At 43.0% G+C, this 18,506-nt stretch overlaps 1 protein-coding gene across 1 annotated transcript; it reads right to left on the reverse strand.

Annotated features, from left to right (window-relative positions):
• Positions 1 to 17,499: 17,499 nt before the first annotated feature.
• Positions 17,500 to 18,207, reverse strand: LOC306940701 (NAD(P)H-hydrate epimerase-like; the record flags this gene model as incomplete). Its single annotated transcript, XM_079525828.1, has 1 exon — positions 17,500 to 18,207. The coding sequence occupies exon 1, from the start codon at positions 18,202 to 18,204 to the stop codon at positions 17,500 to 17,502; it is 705 nt and encodes a 234-aa protein (XP_079381954.1). The 5' UTR covers positions 18,205 to 18,207.
• Between the last annotated feature and the right edge of the window lie 299 nt (positions 18,208 to 18,506).

The raw sequence follows: 18,506 nt of genomic DNA on the forward strand, positions 1-18,506 counted from the left end.
ATGTGACACATTGTAAGTTTGTAGATGAGCTATTTTTTCTCATTGTTCACATGCCCAGGATAGGGACGCTACAGTTCTTGTGGTTACTATATTGTACAAATCCAATAATCCAGAGAGATGCCCTGAAGGCTGAAGCTCGACAAATTTCCACAAGATTAAATGAATGAAGGCTATTATGAATCCTCATCCTCACTGTTTAATTATTATGAATATTCACTGAATAGATTATGATACTGATGGTCTGCAAATGTACACATTTTGTATAATTTTGTAGTTTAGGTGATGATTGATTTAAGCAGTCACACTTGAGCCTGAGTCAAACAAATTGGACACTTCCATAGACTTACTAGGCTCACAGATGGCGCAGGAGCGAGTACCTGCAAAGGTGGGCCAGTTGCGATACCCTTATCGTATTTTATCATACTTTGTAAATGAAGAATATTCATATCATATTCAATATACGTAAATTCCCCAAACCGACTTACAGTTGATTTGGAATTTGTTTGTGCTTAGAGATAACAACAAGAGCAAGAAGAAGGTATAGAATTAATGCCTGCCATTTGGCAATCAATAGTTTCAAACACTACTGTATCATTCCAAACACTGAATCCTGATAATGGCTGTAGATGAAGATTAAGTCGTAACTCTCTCATTCAACGGTTCTGGGTGTCACACCTGTCGAGTCTCGACTCACCACACGTGAGTGGTCTAGGCCACGCCTATAAACACTTTGTTTTGGTTTCCCCAATCCCCATTTAATCACTAGTTTAGTCTCGTTGGGCGCTACGAGTTGAAATAAAAGATGGATATATCAATCAAATTATTCCTATAAACTAAACTATGCCGCATCAAGGGTAAACTATGCCGCATTCATTGGGTAGGTCCTAAAGTTATGATATCCTTGATCGCGGGGAATTATTTTGGGTGATGTCGGCACCCTTGGTTTTGGCCGTTGGTTCCGGTCACCTGGACTACAACCAGTGCTTACAACATGCTCCTGACCGGATCAGAAACCAGAAAATAGTATGGATCCCAGGCTAGGTCACACCTACCTCTGAGTCCAATTTGTTTGTCCAATTAACGCCTGTGGTCTCTGAGGCTAGTCCAGGTGTGACTTCTTAAGTAAGCCATCACCCACCCTACACTGTTCATTCACTGGACCCTATATGGGTTTTATTTTCTGATAGCTATATTTTAACTTCATTATAAAGCATATTTCATATTTGTAAATGGATGTGTATACATGTTCTGTACTAGATGTGTTTTTTGTCATTTGTACTTAATTTGATAAATTGAAATCTTAGATTACACACACACATGGGTAAGTGTAATAAAAGTGAAGGTGTGTGTGTGTGTGTGTGTGTGTGTGTGTGTGTGTGTGTGTGTGTGCGTGTGCGTGCGTGCGTGCGTGCGTGCGTGCGTGCGCGCGCGGCGTGCGTGTGTGCGTGAGATCCCTGACGTCAACAACGTTTCTGTTGTGTGTGACATGACTTGATCAGCGAGAGAGAGAGAAAGCTAGAGAGCCAGAGAGATGTATGGTAGAGGGAGGTAGAGAGACAGAAAATTCACCCATGCAAATCCCAGCCAATGCTGGGTGCTGAAACCTGAACTCGATCAACTCGTCTCTTCTTGACGTACTGTCAATACAATAACTCCAGCAACACCAGGGAAGCTGTTTTCCACTTCTGTTCTGTTATATAACCATCAACCTTTTATTTCTCTCTCTCTTTCTCTTTCTTTGACTATAAGGAAGTACTGCTTTCTTCCTGGTTGGGGATCTCCTGTGAAATTAATCCATGCTATTGATTGCACGCAGAAAATCAATTGGTCATTTAGCATGTACAGTTTATAAACCGGAACAAATGAGTAAGGACATATAATACTGTAAATGTGCTATACAAACATCATCATTTATCCATTAATTTAAATGTGCAAGCCTCAATTCTGAATTGTCTCCGTTTATAATCCTTTGTCATGTTCAGTTCAAAAGGACAGTTCTATCTCAACTGATTCTGATACTGTATTATGGCCATTGCACACTGATGTATGTTGTGATGATAGCAACAGGCCCAGACCAATGCTTTGGCTGAAGTAAACACAGCCAGGTCACACCTCAAATATTTGTCAAGCCATCAACCCCCTCAGGGCTACCCACAATCCCCTGCTTTGTCCACAAGGAAACAAGCTACTACTGCATTCTCTCCACAAACCATTATCAGCCAACATTGTGCACTCATGCCTGAATGGAAAAAAAATCTATCTCTATTATTCAAAGGTGGGAAGAAGATAGTTTATCCTGACATTTCTACCTCAAAGAGCAATTCTCTAGAGTATTTCAGCCAGCACACACTAGCCATCATTGATCGACTGTTAAGCCTGAAATGCCATGGGGGATTCAAAGTGTTGGTTTACAGTACATGGGACTATGGTTGATTTCTTTGGTCCAATGTTCATCCAGTAATCAAGCTTAGACCAGTAGTTATATGCAATGTAAAAACAATACTAAAAACAGTACACAAAATATAAAAAGATATTTTGCCAGGCAAGAAGCCCAAAGGGCTTATACGAGGCCTCTACGGCTCTACCTATGTACGGGTATAAAACAATAAAAATATTAATATTATGTTTTTTAAATAATTAAATGGCCTCTGCCATTGCTCAAGGGTACGATTGTACATACATACACATCTTACAGTTGTGGGTGACTTGCTGTGATGCATTCTGTGGCATGGTCAGCCAAAGAAAAAAAGCTCCGTAATGGAGTGGCTGCACCACTCAAAAAGTGAAATATCTCTTCATCTTATCGCCAGTGTTAGTGGAAATCTTGTTTGTCCAGAAAAAGAAAGAAAGAAAAAAAAACTTCCATTGGATCTAATGTAGTTAAGCTCTTGTTAAAACGTTTGCAATGCGACGTGTTGTGAGCTTATAGATCGGCTATTTTTGCTACTTTTGTATGGTACTGTATGGTACATTTATGGGTGGAAAAAAGGAGATACATTTGGAGATAATAGAGGTTTCTTCCCGAAAGCAATATTATGCTCTTTCTATGTTCTACTATGGTAGCCCATGCACGGACAGGAAAGGAGACGGCTTTGCACATTAAATTATCACTTCACTGTTCTTAATGGTTGGTTGACACCAGAGTTTCATTTAAAAACTTCTTCAATAGAGTAATTGTACTGGCAGTATAATGTAATAATGTAAATTATTTCATGATGCAGGGAACAAACAAGAACCGTATTGGAGTCAACATGAGAGTCTGGTGGTCTTTGGAGAGCCCAAAGCGCTTGAGCTTGAAATGTTGCTTAATTGCTTTTAATTTCTTTGTTTTGTTGCCATGGTTGTTGCCGTGAGTGATGCCATTGTTGCAGAGGTGAAAGTCTACAGATGTAAATGAGCGATCAGAGCCTGGCTTGCAGCTGTCTTAATACAGTCTCAGAGATGCACTGTGGCTGAATTTCAAACATGCAATTGTAGTGACACTCTTTCAGTTGAAAATACACCACTTTTGTTATGCAATATGATAAGCAATGTATAAATTAGCCTGTAATCTTTAAAGTTCTGTAAGATTTTCAGAACTTGTAACCATGATTTTGTTGTATGTTTTAGACGAGGAGAGACCCTTTGCCATTGTAAACAGTTAAGAGCTCAGTCTTGTAAAAAAAAGTTGTGACAAATTGCCATCAGCCCAGACTGCAAAAGTATGGTTTAATCTTCTTTTGGGTAAAACTCCCAAAGGTGTTAGAGGGAGCACATTAGGAGCTTTTGAGGCATAGAAACAAGGGAACAATGTCTTTATTTGTTATTGGCTTTGGTTTATTTTTAATCTCAGCAGCCATTGTCGTCAAGAGTATTATTCCTGGCCTGGCGTCATTGTTGTGATCACAGTCGTCACTGGTATTCTCAGTATTCAAGGAAGACAGTATTTATGTTTCTGCTACAGATCGAATCCATTGTTCAAATGGAAGCTCTTGGTCCATAATTGCACTCCAGACAGCATCGTAGGCGTGCATCACGGCTGCGATCTCTCCTGACACTAAAGTATAACATACAATCTTCAATAAATGAGAGAAAAGGATGCACTGGAGCAGCTCAGACAGTTTAAGCCCTTATTTTATTATCAGGGTGCAAAGTAAAAAAGCGACAACGTTTTGATCAGGGTGCAAAGTAAAAAAGCGACAACGTTTCGACGAAGATGTAACTGAAACATCGAAACGTTGTTGCTTTTTTACTTTGCACCCTGATAATAAAATAAGGGCTTATATTTATTATCTATTTATTTATTATTATATTTATTATTATTTATTTATTTACTTTATTAAACTGTCTGAGCTGCTCCAGTGCCTCCTTTTCTCCTGTAACCTGTCCTGCCTCTGAGATGCACCAGACTGGCCTGCCATAGGCTAGAGCAGGGGTTCTCAACGTTTTTGGCCGGGGACCCCCGGAAATGCTTTGGCAATGTCTCGGGACCCCCGCCCCGCCCCCTCCCGACCCCCAATATAAATTGACTGCTACAATAACCTTAAACCATTTTGGGCGGGAACCCCTTTTGGTGTTTTAAGCATTATGTTATAATTTAGCTATTGAAAAATAGCAGATCTACAAGCTCGTAGCGCGCCACCGAGTGGCGCGCTACGAGCCTGTAGGTCTGATATTTTTGAAAAATCGTGAAAAAAAAAATAAAAAAAAAATGTATTATTTATTTTTTGAAAATAATTTGGGGACCCCCTAAAATAATTTGGCGACCCCCCGAGGGGTCGCGACCCACGGGTTGAGAACCCCTGGGCTAGAGGCCTCTGAGATGCACCAGACTGCCATAGGCTAGAAATGTATTTGATCATAATGAACATCAGTTCTATGTAGGTGAGAGGAAAGGCACATGCTTATCTTTTCTCGGAGTCTCTTACCGTACAGCTTAATCATCTTCAGCCGATAGCGGTTGGATCTCCCTTCTGCTTAATCTTCAATAAATATTGCCAATTAAAATGAGTTGAATAGATATCCTTCCTGGTCATTTCTAATTCTATGCAGCTATCGGCTGAAGACGATTAATTAAAAGCTGTACGGTAAGAGACTCCGAGAACATGCTTATCACAAGATAAGCATGTGCCTTTCCTCTCACCTACATAGAACTGATGTTCATTATGATCAAATAAATCTATCAGAAATCAACGGTGTTGTTATCAGCACCACGTCGACTCCTCATTAGCAACATCTCCACTTATCAAGATCATGAATAGATGCTGAACAGATACTGGATGAACATCTACAGGCCAGGTATGTTGATGAATGACTTTTTAACAGCCTGAAAATGTTTTGTTGCTACTCCTACTGTTAAAGGGGGTGGGGGGGAGGGGCATATTTATTTTGTGTGGTTGCCAGGCAACAGATGTTTGAAGCCAGTTCTATGCATAATGACAGTATACTGTAGGTCTTGGGCTTGGGGTGATGAGATGATGGTGTATACAAGAAAAACTCCTGCATGCACAACGTCAAAGGGAAAAAGGAGTTGTCATCATCATTTTTCGACCGCGGTCGAGATCATGGATTTCACAATGCCACGCCAGACTTCCCGGTCCTTCATTACCATCCCCAGTTCCTGCTTACTGATGCATGTGTCCCTAGCGATGACATCAGGGTATGACAGTTTTCTACCTCTGGTCTGCTTTGAGGCAGGACTCTAGAGAAGAGGGGAAGACCTCATTGTCAGCTCTGTAGCAGTGGCCGGCAAACTGTGTTCTTCTGAATTGGACTAGTGAAGAAACACGGGGAAGGTTGCCGTATATTAGATTTGAGTGACTGCAGTTACTTCCAGTGGTGAAATGTCCCTTTGGGTCAGGAGTCGGGACCCTGCATGTTTGGATCACAGTCACAGACCCATTTTTGTGGGTTGCAACTCTTTTTTTTTAACGTTTCGTGCAATTTGAAATTATTTCAAAAGAACTGCGTTCCTGAGATATCACATTCAAAGGGTTGCAATGACAACTATTCCACAATCTCCGAATGTATATGATCAGGAACATTTGAAAATTGTGGGAGGCAAAAGACGTACGCACAGAAGGATGGACAGTAAGCCTCAGGTAACATAATGCATTGGTTATTTGGTTCTCAAATCTTTTCATGTCAAGGACCCCCAAATTGAAACTCATCCCGCGGACCCCCATTGGAAGATTTTTTACAGCTCTAGCAGTGACTCTCAACCATTATATTTTCAAGGACCCCCAGTTTGACTTGCATATTAGGCTATGGACTGCCATTTAATGGCATTTCTATCTCTGGGACCCTTATTCGTATTGTAAAATCAACATTAATTTAACTCTGAGAGTGTACAAATGGAACCAAATGGACCCATTTACACTTTACAGAAACTTATACAGTCCTATAAGGGTCCATAGCTGGGGACTCCCTGGGACTCCCTCAAGGACCCCTTGGGGTCCCCGGACTCCATTTTGAGAACCGCTGAGATAATGCCTCTAGCACTGTGCAGGAGGATGCTAAACACACACCAGTCTTAGTAGTGGTGCCAACTCACGGCAGAAACATCTAAGGAGATAAGTCTTAAAAAGACAAAAGTGCCGATTTCAGGGTATATGGAAAAAACAAAAGTTTTTTTTAACGGTGTGTCAGATCCCAGAATGTGCCAATGCTTATGAATAATCTGCTTAAAATGTTCAGCCACTTTAGAGTAGCAGGAGGAGAAGATGATACAATGTTCTTTATTTTCTGACCGTCTCTGGAATAATTCAGACCTGGGTTTCAGGTTAATCTTGTGTGAGGCGTTATGAATTTGGGTGTTAATAATGCCTCTAGCAGCCTTAGTGGTAGCCAGGAGAGGCATAATGATGAGACTAAAGTGGGGAACAATAGAACGGACCTCAGAGTGTGAGACAGACAGAGAGAGTGAAACATACTGAAGAGTGACAATTATCATTGCAGGTGAATGGTAACTGAAAATGCCATGGTAACCCTCGCCACTTATCCCCATGAAGATCTGGGTTACAATAATGTCTCTGATCATTTTTTTGTATGCCTCCAAAAGCTACAGCTGTATCTGGAGTAATTGTGTCTGTCCATTCTTCATAAATCCATCCATCCGACTCTCCATCCTAATCTTGTGAATGCAATGCAACAGCCTCTTTCATCCTGTTTAAGAGCACTCTGTTGAAGGTCTTCCCTGGTATAGACAGCAGTGATACTATGTAACTATAACACACAGTAACTATAACAAATTAACAATACAAGTATAGTTCCACCGCTCAGTTTGCACAGGTGAGATTTATTTTCTAACATATCCACTAAATTGATGTAACTCATTGTTGTGCTGCAGTGTAAGGGCACATCACTTATCATTTTACCCACTGACATTGAGACAGTGAGGGATTTGAGAAATGAGAGAGAAGGAGAAAAATAATTATGCACGCACACGCACACACAGACACACAGACACACACACACACACACACACACACACACACACACACACACACACACACACACACACACACACACACACACACACACACACACACACACACACACACACACACACACACACACACACACACACACACACACAAATATCTTAGTACCACCAAGTACCAACACCGTTCATGTGAAATAGCCTGCCCATGTCCATCCATTGAAATTATGACTATGGCTATTTAGCACCTGGGTGTCCCGGTGTCTGTCCGGGGTGTCCCGGTGTCTGTCCGGGGTGTCCCGGTGTCATGTCAAGCAGGGAGATAGAATGATAACCATGGAGATAACCCGGAGAAATGTGGAGGCTGCTACAACAGTGATCTGTAGGCGGGAACAGTGAGAGGAGAGGCAGGGTGTTGAAGTTCTCTATAGCCGGGGACACCGGTGGGGAGTTAGATTACACAGAGCCCATGTCTTTGGGCGCCTCTCCAAATAAGTTAGGACCTGTGACTGTATGTCCTAAATGGTGTGCTGACAATAGGGGGCGTTAGTGTCTCATAGATTACAGTTGCAGGGGCATAATGGACTTCTCCACCAATTTAGGCTATAGTTTCTTTTTAATGATACATCAGCAAGGAAATGTCATATATTCTCTGTTTGACATCAATTAAAACAAAATGCATTAGATTATTATTACAAAATAATGGGAATGGGAAGCAGCAATGTGACACTGGACTTGCTTAGTTGGAGCTCACTATGCAGCACACTGTCAATAACACATGTGTTCATCACTGTTATTACCCACGATAACCCGACTGACAACAACAAAAATGTAGATTCGTATGTGTTCAGAGGTAAGACAGGAGCGTGACTGACAGATGATGTGAGTGATGCCTACCTAAGTAGGGTCAAGTTATCCTGCATGGTAACAATGAGTCCTTCACCTTGTCCCTTGCCTGCTCTCCATTCCTGACAGTTAAAAAAGAGAACAGAAATCCACCACCGGAGCGCAGCTGTCACACGTGAGACCAACATGTTTAATTTCACAGTGAGTGGAGTGGAGTGAGTGGAGTGGAGTCACAGCAATTCAGGAGGTCAAGGCTCATGTCATATAATGGTCCTTTCTCATTGTCATGTATAGTGCCTCTGCCCTTTTAGGGATAACCTTGAGTGAAGTTGAGTCCTTGACTGTACTGTACTGTATTGTACAGCAGCATGTACAATACTAAGGCGTCATTGACTGTGAAGTCATTTTTCGAGAAATAAATCTATAGTACCCCTCAATCACCCGCCAGCTAATGGTTCAAGTGGCTTAGAGATCAATCAAATCGATGGGAGAGTAATTAGCATGGGCACCCAGGCCAGGGCCGTTGTACTATAGATTGGTTTACAAAAAGTAGACAGGCTGACAGCCCCCTCACAGGCCTGTACAGAGCAATGTCACCACAGAGATCCAAGCAATTCTCGTGTTGCAGAGAGAATAGAAGAACAGAGACGAGAGTGAGAGAGGAGTAGAGAGAAAGAAAACAAAATAAGTAGACACACACATTAACCAATGACTTGTAGGCCCATGCGTATGTGGACGTGCACGTGTGAATGCCTCCCGATTCAAATAGCACCTGGATGCACAGTTGCACACCCACTTTGTTACATGGTGTCTGAGTTCTCTGTGCTGTCTATGCTGGGAGAAAAATTAATAATAATGCGCGCACGCACGCACACACGCACACACACACACACACACACACACACACACACACACACACACACACACACACACACACACACACACACACACACACACACACACACACACACACACACACACACACACACACACACACTAATGTTATCGTTTTGGCTTATGAAGGTGCTGACAGGGACATAAATCTACAGAAGCAGTCACGTTGTGGTTGCACTCCATATACAAGACCACTAAACCAATGGACCACCGATGCTATTCTTAACCGGGCCAGAAATGACTGTGCTGTGCTGCATGTGAAGTGAGCACTGACGGTATGTGTGAACAAGGATGGGCTTCACATCATAAAGCAGAGGCCCCCTCATGTGTGGCCTGCATGGCCCTGAGGCCTAGCTGAGCTTCAGCTGATTGAAACACTACATGTGATTTGTTTTCTATCAACATGAACCGTACTATAGCAGCACAGAGAAACACAGGTAGGCCTATACTGTTCCACCAAAGGTGTAATTTACACATGGATATTTATACCCAAAGACAACAGCACCCACCTCAGCCAGCCCACCAGTGGTCACTCAGATATGACCACTTGACCAGGCTGGATTTCTCAGGGGTGGTCTCAGTTTAAAATTTTTTTACAAATAATGAATGTGTTGAGGGGGTTCTCCTTCACAGACACAGTTTAGGGTTTGTGGTCACAAGTCTGGTTAAGTCAGAAGTTACTTCCCTCTGACTGGTTTGTGCAGAGTGTATTACATTATGATGTATGTACACAACTATACATTACTCAGTAATGTATAGTTGTGTATACATCAAAATTACTGTATGAGTTGACTGCACCTTTACCCTTTGTACCTATAGTGGAACTGACCAAGGAAGCTACTATCTTTAAATACATTTGAAATCTGAGGCTTTTTGTATAATATAGGTACTGTCCTGATATTTGTTTCGAAAAGCTTTATACATTGCAATATCACATAGCTGTGTTGCTGTACCCCCTCCAACTGTAGCCTATAGGGCTTACTTTCCCTATTTTTATTTTATTTTGTAGCACCAATGAACACCATGAAACTGTTGCATGAAACAACCATTATCCCCAATGGCAGTTGCAAGCTACACACAGTGCATTGGTGTGACATGTCCTTGGTTAAAACTGTTTTGTTGCAAGCCAGGAGTTGCATTGGTGCGGTTTAATTGGGCCTAAAATGAAATGTTTGGATCTGGTCACCATAGTTAGTAGATTGCGACTTGCGTTGCGACTGATTTCTACCTGTTTTTTCCTATGGATTTCCGACACTTGTTGTTCATTAGTGTTCCAGCCCCACCTGCTGGACACAAACAACTAAGGCATCCTCATGCCAGAGCCTCTGCCTCATGCACTACTATGGCACAGGAATTACACAGCATGTATTGATTATTAGCACGTCTGGCTACGTGCAACCAATTTTATATGGAAAATATAATATCTATGGTACTAGCCTACACATGTTGGCCAACATAGGCCTAAATGGAGCCATTAGAGACATTGACAATTCCCTTTAGCAATGCGGAAGGACAATGTTGTCTTCACTAGGGAAGGAGGCAAATGGACCACATTATTTGAGGTAATGCTCAACTGCACAGAGAAAAGACATTCATATTCTTGGGGAAAACTGCCCAACCACTTTATCAAAATGTTGCCCATGTGTCCTTGCAGTAAAAAGATCAAGCTGTCTGTGCGTGTTTCGAGTACCAGACCTGGAAAACCAGATGGGAGGGGCTCGTCATAGCAGCAGTTAACACGGTGTCAGGTAAGTTGTCAATCAGACAATCACAGAGAGAAGTATAAATAAAGTTCAATCGCAAATGCTAAAACTACTGTAGCCTATGTGGCACTTCTGTTTCTTGAAGCATGTTTAAAAACAAACTAAAGATTTACTGGTTTATGACTGTCCTGGCTTCGAGGCCACATTGTGTCGTTTTATGACATTACATCAGCTTGCAAGTGCTCCTGGAAGAAAGGATAGTCAGGGTGGACATGTGTGACTACTATGGAACAGACTCTCACCTCAGCTCCAAAAGCTGCTGCCAAGTGCAAATTGACTTTTTTTCATAAAGAGCTGCACTGAATGCATGCAGCCAGTGCAGCTCTTTATGAAAAAAAGTCAATAGGTCAGGACTTATAACAATCAGTAGCCAAACCGACAACCCTTTTCCATCGCCTAACCAATTGACCAAACAATTCGTTTTGATTAACTGGGTCATTGCTGAAAAAAACAACATGAGTAAACATGGTCTTAGTTCTCAGAGACAATTTTGTATTTACCAGGCCAGCCGCAATGAATGGGGAAGGAAGGACGGAAGGAAGGGGAGACCTTTATTAAAGGGACACTTCCCCCCTTTTGCAACCAGATCTTATTTTAATGATGTTTGGGAGACAAGAAACACTTTCCTTGGGGTTTTATGTGGGTAATATGTGTTTTTAGATATTTTAGTATTGGGCTCACTTACTTCCTTGACTACATGTTGTCTCAGTAAGACAGCCCTCCCCCTATCCACAAGGAGGAGCAGTGCACCAAAGCATTATGGGAATAGTAGTCCAGGAAGGAAGTGAGCCCAGTGTCCATGACATCATGGACACTTTGAAATACTAAAATATCTAAAAACACATATTACCCGCATAAAACCCCCAGAAAAGTGTTTCTTGTCTCCCAAACATCATTAAAGTAAGATCTGCTTGCAAAAGGGGCGAAGTGTCCCTTTAATCCCACAGGGGAAATTCTGTTTCAGCTTCGTCAAGCTGGTGGCTGGTGTCTTACACCAGCTGAACAGGTGACCTTCTATTACCCATAGAGTAATAAAAGGATAGAGACCGAACCGGAGCGCTAGCCCCGCTCCCACGCTATTCATTTCAATGGAAGTTGCTCAGTGGCGTTTTGACTATCTAGGCTAATAACTCAAATTTGAGGTCCGGGGCTGACGCACATGACATCATGAACGTCGTCCACCTCCATGAAAGTGCTGCAGTTCCTCTTTTCACCAGTAGGTAGTGGCAGCTTCAACGTTGGATAGCCTTACTGGGGACGTGCTATTACTACACGGCCTATCTATCCACTAGACTAGGCTATGGCTGCTTCTATCTCTCTCTCTCTCTCTCTCTCTCTCTCTCTCTCTCTCCAGTAATACCCATTGTTGTCAGAATATGTTATGGAGATCTATCTGCCTGTGTCCCTTTCATGCTCATAGTCAAAATAGAGATCTCTGTATTTTGTATTTTGTATTTATTTATTCAGCACAGTATAAAAAACAACACAGTGAACATATAAATATAAGAAGGGTAAAGTGCTTTATGCCCCTATGGAAATCTCTGAAGTCAACAAGTCATAGTATTTACATCGGTCAGGACAGTTCACACTGAGATTCCGTGCATTCTTCAGGGATCTTCATATATGGAGATCCATTATCCAACGGCTGTTGTGGACAACTGTTGATCAGTCTTCCCATTCGGCACATCACACCCTTGGGTCCTCGGTGATATGCATGCCAAGTTTGAACTCGATTGGTCTGACGGTTCTCGAGTTATGCAGGGGACAGAGATTTCGCATATTAGCGCAATCTTGGAAACAGTCAAATTGGTGGTCAACATATTTGGAATTCTAAAGTGCATATCACAAATAACTACATTAACGACAATATCTCTGAACGTTTCTGACCAACTCTGCCAGGGGAAGTCTGCACATTGGCTCATGCCTTTGCTCTTTTGACATAGCCTAACTAAGACATAATACTGCTGGGTTTTATAGAACTCCTTTGGAGCCAGCAGAGAACTATAATGTTTTTAATACCGCCGTCTGCGCAGCAGGCATTCCCTATTTCAGACGTTCACTGAAGGTTCTCTGACTGAGCTACAAGCTCACACTGTGTCACAACATGAGTTGTGAGCTTGTAGATCTGCTAATTTTACTGAATGTTTTTCTAAAATGCTCTGTGCTCTCCTATTATGGCATGCCCAGGTTCAGGTGGTTAATTCCAACAATGAACTAGAAAAAGTGCCCCTCGGGGCACAGGTCTCCACCAGGGCATGCAGGTCAGGTTGTGGCCTCCTGGTGGCGCTATAATAGGCCAATGTGAAATTTCTTCTTACGCCTTGGATGGCAATTGGATGATTTGAGGCATTTTGTTCCAAAATGTGTTTTGCAAAAATCCACCTGTTAACGCTATAACAGGCCAATGTGAAAAGGGTGGGATAGCCTATATTCCTCAGCATAGTAGGAAAGTCTGTGAAAGATTTCACTTAAATTGCACGCTCTGTTCATTATTTGAGGCTTTTTGTTCAAAACGGGCCAATCCTGCAAATTTGTAAGCCAATGTTAGCCAATTAGGATGTAATCTGAAATATCGGACAGATCCCTCTTGAACACATGACTATAGAGATAGTGTGTAACGATTTGCGGGATTTTTGGACAGAATCTGGAGGAGTAATATCAAAAAGATTGTTTTTCAAAAGTCGGCCTCCTGGTGGCACTATAACAGGCCGTTCTGGAATATTTGGGGCAGACGTTCATCGTTGGCATCTAGGGAGTGTGTGTGCAAAATTTGGCATCGACCGGGTTAACGGTGCTGGAGATTAGCTGTTAACAGACGGACGGACACACGCGCACACACACACACACACGGACTCACACACACATGCACGGAGTGCAAAACATAGGCTACTCTCTCCCCATGCCTTCGGCCTGGTAGAGACAATGAAGTAACATCTTGAAAAATAAATTGTGGGGATGTTCTGTACTCCAGTTTCTTCAAGTCTGTAACCATTCTCTCTCTCTCTCTCTCTCTCTCTCTCTCTCTCTCTCTCTCTCTCTCTCTCTCTCTCTCTCTCCTCTTCTCTCTGACTACTTATTTTCCATTCTGTCTGTTTCTCTCTCTGTCCCTCTCTCTTGTTCTCTCTGTCCCCTCTCTTGCTCCATCTCTTTCTCTCATCCTTCCAACCACTTTTAAGGCTAAATAAAAGATTCTGCTTTACTGCTATCCAGTCTTAACTGGGTTCCATCACACGGCAACTGGGAGTCTGGGACTGTGTTCCCTCACATTAAAGTCTATCAGTCCCCTCCTCTCAAGGAAATAGTGCCTTGACTGTGTTTCCTTTAATACCTTGCACAATGGATGAACCCCATAGCTGTCCACTTCTTGGTGTCTGATTGTTGTCGCTACCAGGACACGGTTTTAGAGCCTGGTAAAGCGAGCCAAAGTGAGGCATAGTAAAAAAAGAATTTACGATGTTGTTGTTCTTGTCTTTGCATAGTGTATGTATGATAAAGACAGACAGCTTACTAAGTACAGCCAAAACCAAAGCATGTATATAATGCTTGTGGGCACAGTGTCGCAAGAATGCATTTATATTGAGCAATACTGTATGTTCAAGGGCAAAATGTCCTGAGAAGAGTGTGTATGGTACACATGAACTGAAATGTCCTGAGAAGAGTGTGTATGGTACACAATTGAATGAACTGAAATGTCCCAAAGGGACATTCCAGACTTCTCGGGGCATTGTTTACTTCTAGTCCCATTCACTGTGAAGTTGATCTACCCAAATAGTTTTATTTACAGTTTAGATCATCCAATGTGCCTTATAATGAATCCACCCAAAAAAAAAACCTGTATTATTTCTTGACTTACAGCAGGTATAGTATATCAACAGTAACGGGAGCAAAGGTCAAGGCCACATTTCAGCACAATGTAAATGAAGACTGAACAGTGTTATGGAGGGTATTTGAAGTACATCTGAATGTTTTCCTACAACCAGCTTGCCATTCAGTTCAGTCAAACGAATGAGTGCAGCTTTGGAACTTTTGAATCACTGATGTCACAGCCAAAATGTCAAAGATCATTAATAATGTGTTTAGGTTTGATCAATGGAACTTTGTTGTGAGGGGTAAGGGCCGGGGTTTCGTCTAGGAAAACCAGGCAAAGGCAGGTCGACAGACACAATATTTATATAGTATATTTAGCTATTTCTCTGTGTCAAGTGAGATTAATTTGTTGTATGAAAGATGAGTACCTCCTCAGTATTTCCATCAATTGTTTATGTTCACATATTTGACTGAGCTGAGTTTATGTGAGGGGAACTTCTTTCATGGAGTGAAAGTGACCTGCGGGAAGAGCAGAGTATTATTATTTTTTATAAGCTTGTCTGTGTTTTTCTCAGTCTAATTGCATCACTAACTGGTGCTTGGGCACCAGGGGGTGGAAACAAGGAGAACGCTTCCCATGTGAAAGTGGTTCCATCATGGATGGTCGAGAGCCCTTGACTTAATTATGACCAGCTTGCTGCTGGAATAGCTGAGCTCAGGCAGGGTGAGATGGAGAAGCAGCAGCTACAGGCAAGTTTAGAAGTCACACAGGCAGTGTACAGGTATTCAAAGTAGGGGCCCTTGGAAAGGAGAGGAAAGTTTAGGAAGGCCTGTGCCAGTGGGTCCCAGATCCTGACAGCCCCTGATCCAAAGCAGCAACGCTGGGAGGGTAAGACGGGATCGACAGAGGTGACATTTCTGCTGAGAAATACTGACAGAGCTAGGAGCGCCTTCCATGGGAACACTGCATGTTCCGATGGAATAAACAGCACATTCTGTGAGAACGTGAAGCTTGGACCCTTTCACTACGGGTTCATGTGTACCATTGGGAACACATACTGATCCCTCCAGTGTGGTGGGCCCTTTGCATTGGAACCTAAATATGATGTAAGGCACAGACAGAAGCCAATTGAACAAAGACTCATTTGTTATCCTGCCTCACAGTGCCCTCTGTATGGGGATTTTATGTATGAATGCGTAATGAAAGAAAGGAGAGGAAGGTTTGCAGTTCACAAACTGTTTCCGTGTGTATATCTACAGTACAAGGTTGGCTTTGAAACAGGAGATGGGGTGCATTAAGTTGGAACTTCAGTGACAGACGAACCATCGGTTAGTTTTAGCTGTCATGTGTGGCGCACATGTCCCAAAAAAGCCTAGTCATCAATCAAGCCATCAATATAATTTAAACCAACATTCTAATAAATCTGAGTTCAACTTGTTTGCTCTCAACTTGAAGTCTACATGTCTCAAAATGCAGAAGAGGTCAAATGCTACATCAATATAGTAATTCCAGTTGCACCAACTGGTCAGTGACTAGAAATAATGTGAAAGTGTTTGTTGTGTGCACCACTGGTGTTACTTTAGCTAATGAAATCCCTTCAGTCAGTCAGTCAGTCAGTCAGTCCTCCTGCTGTTGTGAAACAGGGGAGGAGGCTCGTCTGTCTTCTTTCTACAAGGTTGGTGCCAAGATTCTGACAGGCAGGACACAGGGCACTGCACAGATCAATAGACCCATATGAGGTGTGTGGTCCGATTAAAAGGAATCTTTATTTAGGACATTGTGAGTTGTGACGGGTTCAATTGTAGGACAGACATAGTGCAGCATGTGACGCAATGCCGCTGCACGTGATGCACCGCCAACAGCCCTTTGCTTGCATGGAACAAAAGAGAAATGGACGTGCCAGTTTCAGTTTCGATTTTCTGTTTCAGTCATGTGTCCTGTGTGCAGCATTGATTCGCTTGATGCACAAGTGTATAAGTGATGCAGGGGACTTAAGACCATATATGGAGTTCCCAATGAGGAACTCACTGGAAGTGAGCGGTGCCACCCCGCTCACTTTGTCAGACATCATCATCATGAAAGGCACCACTCACTTCACACAAGTGTGATTTTTGAGGGCGCTTCAGACATGTCATGTGGCACTGGCAGCTGAGTATAGTGGACTTATGTTTGCTTTAAGCATGCCACCCTGTGACACTCACTTCACACAAGTGTGTTTTTTGGAGGAGCACTAGCCCCTCCTATATTCAGCTATTTGTGTAGATTTTCGTCTTACACATTCCCATTGATAATGAATGGAGAATTACATCATGTGTCTGAGAAAATCTGCTATTTTCGTCCTACACAAACATTAAATTCCTATTGACAATGAATGGACAATTTTACGTCATAGTGTCTGAGCAGATAGACATGTTAAACGATGATAAGAGCGCCCCTCACTTCACAGGGTTGTGATTTTTGAGCCCCTCCTATAGACACATTCAGAGACGGGTCCCCCGGTCACAGCGAACGTATCTGCGGTGTAAACAGCCAGGTCTTCTACTACATAGAATGGGAAAGTGACTGATAGTCACTGATAGTAAACGTTACTCTTTTACCTGCTTTTTACTAACACTAACTTGGGTGTTAGTAAAATGGTTGAGACGAAGCAGTGAAAGGTCCTGAAAGATACATAACGTCAGTCTTACCCAATACCCAATCTTTCTGTTGTAAAAAACCCTTTATATTATCTATTGTGTGTATTACCATCCACTAAACGGGCTGTACTCCTACAGCTGTACAACACAGTCTGTGCCTGGGTACTGAGGAAGGTTAAGCTGGTACTTCTGCTCCAAGCTAGGGGGCACAAACCTCCCTCCCAGGAAGTGATACTGTCCTCTGAACAGGGTGGCTGATTTCTTGGGTGCAGTGAGAGAGATGAGCATGTCAGGCTCTAGTCCACATGCACTGCCCTGCTCCACGTCCCAACCTGAGGGGATGTCGATGCTAGCTACTGGCACGGTGGTCTTCTTCAGCACGTCAAGGATGGAACCAAATGGCTCCCTCACAGCCCCTTTGAAGCTGAAGCCAAATATGGCGTCTATCACCAGGTTGTAGGTCTCATCAATCAATTTGGCCTCAGGCATTTCAGCGAGGAAGGGGATCTCCATTTTCTCACACTGTGTGGTCAGGCCATGGAAGAGAGACTTGTTTGGCCTTTTGGGGTACAGTATGGTAGGCTCATAGCCAAACAGTTTAAGATGTCTTGCGCAGACCAGACCATCGCCTCCATTGTTACCAGGTCCACAGATCACCAGCAGTGAAGGTCTGCCTTTGGCCAAAGAACTGAGTGGGTAGGCCCTTGTAACTGCTGTGGCACAGCTGAGGCCAGCCAGTTCCATCAGCTGGTCCACGCTGAAGCCATACTCAATGAAGAGCTCCTCATCAATGTGCTGGGCCTCCTCCTGCCCAAGGTACTTGATCGACTGGGCCATATCGGAGGCCTCCTCCTGCCCAAGGTACTTGATCGACTGGGCCATATCGGAGGCCTCCTCCTGCCCAAGGTACTTGATCGACTGGGCCATATCGGAGGCCTCCTCCTGCCCAAGGTACTTGATCGACTGGGCCATATCGGAGGCCTCCTCCTGCCCAAGGTACTTGATCGACTGGGCCATATCAGAGGCCTCCTCCTGCCCAAGGTACTTGATCGACTGGGCCATATCGGAGGCTATAGCCAATGGACATGCCCCAAGCTGGGAAAGGATTGTGGGTGTACGTGCCTTCACCAGGAACTCAG

Source organism: Electrona antarctica (assembly GCF_951216825.1).
Source record: "Electrona antarctica genome assembly, chromosome: 17".
NCBI classification, from domain to species: domain Eukaryota; kingdom Metazoa; phylum Chordata; class Actinopteri; order Myctophiformes; family Myctophidae; genus Electrona; species Electrona antarctica.